The sequence below is a fragment of the Gymnogyps californianus genome, unplaced genomic scaffold (assembly GCF_018139145.2).
Source record: "Gymnogyps californianus isolate 813 unplaced genomic scaffold, ASM1813914v2 HiC_scaffold_32, whole genome shotgun sequence".
Taxonomy (NCBI): Eukaryota; Metazoa; Chordata; class Aves; order Accipitriformes; family Cathartidae; genus Gymnogyps; species Gymnogyps californianus.
Genome location: NW_026114202.1, coordinates 1,505,676 through 1,512,011, shown reverse-complemented (window position 1 = coordinate 1,512,011; position 6,336 = coordinate 1,505,676). Strand labels below are relative to the sequence as shown.

At 62.6% G+C, this 6,336-nt stretch overlaps 1 protein-coding gene across 1 annotated transcript in view; it reads left to right on the top strand.

Annotated features, from left to right (window-relative positions):
* Positions 1-2,795: 2,795 nt before the first annotated feature.
* LOC127028360 (ATP-dependent 6-phosphofructokinase, muscle type-like) overlaps positions 2,796-6,336 on the top strand; it is a 4,229-nt gene continuing 688 nt past the window's right edge. Inside the window, 11 exon segments of the mRNA XM_050914065.1 lie at positions 2,796-2,908; positions 3,574-3,647; positions 3,751-3,828; positions 4,054-4,243; positions 4,475-4,640; positions 4,743-4,787; positions 4,877-4,932; positions 4,935-4,984; positions 5,060-5,155; positions 5,254-5,346; positions 5,437-5,562. Of these exon segments, the coding sequence (XP_050770022.1) occupies positions 2,818-2,908; positions 3,574-3,647; positions 3,751-3,828; positions 4,054-4,243; positions 4,475-4,640; positions 4,743-4,787; positions 4,877-4,932; positions 4,935-4,984; positions 5,060-5,155; positions 5,254-5,346; positions 5,437-5,562 (1,065 nt within the window). The 5' untranslated portion in view covers positions 2,796-2,817.

The following is a 6,336-nucleotide window of genomic DNA, read 5'->3' as shown; positions in this document are numbered from 1 at the left end:
CGGCTGCCGGCAACGAGGCGGACGGAAGCGGAACTCCACGCCGGGCGCGGCGCCGCCGGAAGTGACGCCAGACTGGGAGGCCGCGCTGGGCGGGAGGCGCGCATGCGCTGTGAGTGGGTGGAGGGGAAAGGAGGGAGCCCCCTGGCGGCGCGGCGGTCCCGGGGGTGGCAGCGCATGGAGGGGGAGGCCTGGCGGGCAGTGCCACCCTATAGGGTGTCCCCCTATAGGGAGAGGATCACCCTATGGGGGGTGTCACCCTATAGGGTGTCACCCTGGGGGGGACGACAACCCTTACGGGGGTCTGTCACCCTATAGGGTGTCCCCCTATGGGGAGCGGATCACCTGATGGGAGTGTGTCACCCTACGGTAGGTGTCACCCTATGGGGGGGGGGGGGACGCTGTGGGGCACTGTCACCCTATAGGGTGTCACCCTATGAGGAGGGGGGCACCCTACGGGGTAGTATCACCCTATGGTGTGTCACCCTATGGGGGTATCACCCTATGGGGGGCTCACGCTGTGGGGCCGTGCCACTCTGTGTGGTGTTTCCCCTGTGGGGCAGTGTCTCCCCATGGGGCAGCCGATCCCGTTATAGCTGATCCCTACAGCCGATCCTGGTACTGATGCTCTTTGTGAGCCTGATCCCGTTACAGCCGGTTGTAGCACAGCCGATCCCATTACAGCCGATCCTGTTACAGCCGATGCCGTTACAGCCCATCCCCGTTAGAGCCGATACTGTTATAGCTGATCCCTACAGCCAATCCCATTCCAGCCGGACCCCTTACAGCCGATCCCTACAGCTGATCCCATTACAGCTTGTCCCTGTAGGCACTCCCGCTACAGCCGATCCCATTACAGCTGATCCTGTTACAGCCGGTCCCGTTACAGCCGGTCCCTGTGGGCACTCCCATTACAGCCGATCGATCCCATTCCAGCCGATCCCGTTACAGCTTGTCCCCATGGGTGCTCCTGCTACAGCCGGTCCCGTTACAGCCGATCCCATTCCAGCCGGTCCCGTTACAGCCGATCCCATTATAGCTGGTCCCTACAGCCAATCCCATTACAGCCGGTCCCTACAGCCAGTCCTGTTACAGCCGATCCCGTTACAGCCGATCCCATTATAGCTGGTCCCTACAGCCGGTCCTGTTACAGCCGATCCCATTACAGCCGATCCCATTATAGCTGGTCCCTACAGCCGGTCCTGTTACAGCCGATCCCGTTACAGCCGATCCCATTATAGCTGGTCCCTACAGCTGGTCCTGTTACAGCCGATCCCGTTACAGCCGATCCCATTATAGCTGGTCCCTACAGCCGGTCCTGTTACAGCCGATCCCGTTACAGCCGATCCCATTATAGCTGGTCCCTACAGCCAGTCCTGTTACAGCCGATCCCATTACAGCCGATCCCATTACAGCTGGTCCCTACAGCCGGTCCTGTTACAGACGATCCCATTACAGCCGATCCCATTATAGCTGGTCCCTACAGCCGATCCCGTTACAGCCGATCCCATTATAGCCGATCCCTACAGCCAATCCCATTACAGCTGATCCCATTATAGCTGGTCCCTACAGCCGATAACATTACAGCCGATCCCTACAGCTGATCCCTACAGCCGGTCCCATTACAGCCGATCCCATTATAGCCGGTCCCTACAGCCGATCCCGTTACAGCCGCTCAGGTGACAGCAGCTCCGGTGACAGCGGCGGGCGGGCGATGGTGGCCGTCCCCGAGCTCTCCCCCGAGGCCTCCCGGCTCCTCGTCTCGGCCGCGCTCTCCCTCGCCGCCGTCCTCCTCTTCCTCACCTTCCTCCCCCCCGCCCCGAGGCGGGGGCACCCGCCAGGTCAGTGCCCGCTGGTACCAGTAATGCATACAGACTGGTACCAGCAGTGTGAGCAGACTGGTGCCAGCAAGGAGGGTAGACTGGAACCAGTAAGGAGGACAGACTGGTACCAGTAAAGAAGACACACTGGCATCAGCAGCGAATACAGACTGGTACCAGCAAGGAGGACAGACTGGCACCCGCAGGGAATACAGGCTGGAACCAGTAAGAAGGGCAGACTGGTACCCACAGGGAAGACAGACTGGTACCAGTAAGGAGGACAGACTGGTACCAGTAGGGAGGGCAGACCAGTACCCACAGGGAATACAGACTGGCACCAGTAAGGAGGACAGATTGGTACCCGCAGGGAATACAAACTGGCACCAGTAAGGAGGACAGACTGGTACCTGCAGGGAATACAAACTGGCACCAGTAAGGAGGACAGACTGGTACCTGCAGGGAATACAAACTGGCACCAGTAAGGAGAACAGACTGGTATCAGTAAGGAGGACAGACTGGCACCAGTAAGGAGGGCAGACTGGCACTCACAGACCAGTAACCACAGGGAATACAGACTGTTACTAACAGGGAATATAAACTGGAACCAGTAAGAAGGATAGACTGGAACCAGTAAGACCAGCTTGGTATTAGTAAGGAGGGCAGACAGGCATCAGCAAGGAGGAAAGACTGGTACCAGCAAGGAATACAGACTGGCACCAGCAAGGAATACAGACTGGCACCAGCAAGGAGGGCAGACTGGCACCAGTAAGGAGGGCAGCCCAGTCCCTGCAGGACCGTGCCCCCCCATGCCCCCACCGTGCCGGGGAGGGGACACCCCCCCCCCCCCCGCTGTGCCGGGGCCGTCCCTCCCTCCGGGGGCCCCATTTAGGGGCTGGCGGGGCGGCGGGTGCCAGTCTGCGGGTGCCAGCGGGATCGGGGGGGACCTCGCCACCCTTCCCATCCTTTTTTGCCCAATTTTCCTCTTTTTCCAGCCAAGAAGATGGCGCAGAAACTGCCGGGACACGGACACAGCGAGAGCCTGGGCGCCGGCAAAGCCATCGCCGTCCTCACCTCTGGGGGGGATGCCCAGGGTAAGGGACACCCCGGTGACCCCCGAAAGCTGGTGGTTACGTGAGGGTGGAGCCCCATTTTGGGGAGAAACCAGGTGAAAATGGGACTTTGGTGGCTAGATCCTGCGACCGGTTGAGTTGCTCGAGTGGTTTTCTCTGGGTTGCGGTTTTGAGGGTGACCTTGGGGGGACGGTGGGGTGAGGAAGCCATGGGGTAGAGTTCAGGGGTGTTTTGGGGTGCGGGGGGGGGGGGGTCTGGGTGCACGTACCCCATGCCAAAATTTGGGGGGGGGGGGCTTAAAAGCACAGCGGCAGCACTCCGGTACGAAACCAACGCCAGAGAAGCGTTGGGGTTACCCAAAAACGCAGGGATTCAACCCAAAGCTTGTCCTCCACCTGGGTGGCCCCAGGGATGGGGGTACCCCAACTGGGGGGGGGGGCTCTTCCAGCCCACGGGGGGGTCTCCGCTTGGCTCCCCCCCCCCGCCACCGCGCTTGTCACCCGGTGTCATGCGGCGCCGCCGCTAAATGTCAACGGGGCAAAAATAACCCGGGCAGCTGCTGGGGGGGGTCTGGGGGGGGCCGAGCCCGGCGCTGTGCAAGGCGGGGGGAAACGATGGTTTTCGGGGGTCCCTGGGGGGTGGTGGGGTCCCCGGGGTGACGCTCTCCTCCTCCTCCTCCCCCCCAGGCATGAACGCGGCCGTCCGTGCCGTGGTGCGGGTGGGCATCTACACCGGCGCCAAGGTCTACTTCGTGCATGAGGTCAGTGCTGAACCCTCCCCCCCCCAAATTTTCCCAGCCCCCCCCCCCCCAAACTGTGTGTAGGGGGGTCGTTTCAACATCAGGTTGTCCCCCCCCCTCCCAGGGCTACCAGGGGCTGGTGGACGGTGGGGACAACATCAAGGAGGCCACGTGGGAGAGCGTCTCCATGATGCTGCAGATGGTGAGCAGCGGCTGAGCCCGGCCAGCTCGGTGCACCGATGGCAGGGCAGGGGTGAGACGGTGTAACCCTACGCCGCGGCACCGGGGTCAAGCCTGAAAATAACCCGAAACCAGAGCCGGGATGGGGCGGGGGGGGTGTGGGTGTGGTGGTGTGGTGGAATGGACAGACGGACACAGGGGTGCTGGGGGGGGACGGGGACCCAGCACCCACGTGAGGATCCCGCAGGGGGGCACGGTCATCGGCAGCGCCCGGTGCCAGGATTTTCGGACGCGCGAGGGACGCCTGAAAGCCGCCCGTAATCTGGTGAAACGCGGCATCACCAATCTCTGCGTCATCGGCGGCGATGGCAGCCTCACCGGTGCCGACACCTTCCGGGCCGAGTGGAGCAGCCTCTTGGCTGAGCTGGTGAAAGTGGGTACGTGTGAGTGTGTCCCCCCCCACGGGACCCCCCAAGATTTCTTCTGCGGGGTGGAAAGAAAAAGGGAGTTTTGTACCAAAATCAAAGGGGTCCGCACCAAAATCAAGGGGGTTGTACACAAAAAGGTGGGGTTTTTCCCCCCGCCAGAGGTTTGTGCCGGTGTTTGGCCCCGTGGGGATGTTTTGGGGGGGACATAGAGGGAAAAGGGGGTGTCCCACCCTGCGGCAGGGGGGATCACGGCGGAGGAGGCGAAGAAGTCGAGTTACCTGAACATCGTGGGCATGGTGGGCTCCATCGACAATGACTTCTGCGGCACCGACATGACCATCGGCACCGACTCGGCGTTGCACCGTATCATGGAGATTGTGGATGCCATCACTACCACGGCCCAGAGGTGACGGGGACCCCCCTGTGTCCCCCACGCCGGGGGGGGGGGGACCCAGATGTCCGGACCCCACTCAAGCTTGTCGTGGGGTGAAACTCCTGTCTCCCGCAGCCACCAGCGGACCTTCGTGCTGGAAGTGATGGGTCGCCACTGCGGGTACGTCCCCACGCCGCCATCCAGATCCAGCTCCCGATAAAAAAAGTAGGGAAAAAAACCCTAAACGGCCTCTTTTTTACCCACTCCAGCTACCTGGCGCTCATCACCGCCCTGGCCTGCGGTGCCGACTGGGTCTTCATCCCCGAGTCCCCCCCGAGGATGACTGGGAAGATCACTTGTGCCGGAGGCTGACGGAGGTAGGACGGGCTCCGGCGGGCGCCTCGTCCCCATCCCCGTCCCCGTTGTCACCCCCGCCGTCTCCCCCTCCCCAGACCCGCCTGGGCGGCTCGAGGCTGAACATCATCATCGTGGCTGAGGGCGCCATCGACAAGCACGGCAAGGCCATCACCTCCGATGACATCAAAACTGTGAGCAGGGAGGGGGAAAGCCCCCCCTTTTTTCCCCCCCCCCAGCCCTTTCCCGACCCCACTGCGGGGCCGGATCCAGGCACATCCCTGTCTTGCAGCTGGTGGTGAAGCGTTTGGGATACGACACCCGGGTCACCATCCTAGGCCACGTCCAGCGCGGTGGGACGCCCTCCGCTTTCGACCGCATCTTGGTAGGCAGCTCCCTCCCACCCCGGCCCTGGGGGAGAGGGGGTCCGGGGCAGGGGTGTGGGGGGGTCACATCCCCATCCCTGTCCCTGCAGGGCAGCCGGATGGGTGTTGAAGCCGTCATGGCTCTGCTGGAGGGGACCCCGGACACCCCGGCCTGCGTCGTCAGCCTCTCGGGCAACCAAGCCGTGCGCCTGCCCCTTATGGAGTGCGTCCAGGTGGTGAGTATTGGGGGGGGAGGGGGGAACGGGACCCCCCCAGGAGCACCCCCCTGGGCTCCCCACGGACGGGTGCAATGCAAAGCCGCGTGGCGCGATGCAAACCCATCCAGCGTAAAGCAAACCCAGCTGGTGTGATGCAAACGCATCCAGCGTGATGCAAAGTCACGCGGCGTGATGCAAGCCCGGCCGGGTGTGATGCAAACCCACACGGCGCGATGCAAGCCCAGCTGGTGCGGTGCAAACACATCCAGTGCAATGCAAACCCAGCCGGGTGTGGTGCAAACCAGGCCAGCACAGTGCAAACCCATGCAGTGCTGTGCAAACCCGGCTGGCGTGGTTGCAAACCCGGCGGGTGCAACGCAAAGCCATACGGTGCGATGCAAACCCGTCCAACGCCATGCAAACCAGGCCAGCATGGTGCAAACCAGGCCAGCACGGTGCAAACCCATGCAGTGCTGCGCAAACCCGGCCGGCGCAGTTGCAAACCTGGCAGGTGCAACGCAAAGCCATATGGTGCGATGCAAACCCATCCAACGCCATGCAAACCAGGCCAGCATGGTGCAAACCCATGCAGAGCTGCGCAAACCCGGCCAGCGCGGTTGCAAACCCAGTGGGTGCAACGCAAAGCTATACGGTGCGATGCAAACCCATCCAACGCAATGCAAACCAGGCCAGCACGGTGCAAACCCATGCAGTGCTGTGCAAACCCGGCCGGCGCGGTTGCAAACCCGGCGGGTGCAACGCAAAGCCATACGGTGCGATGCAAACCCATCC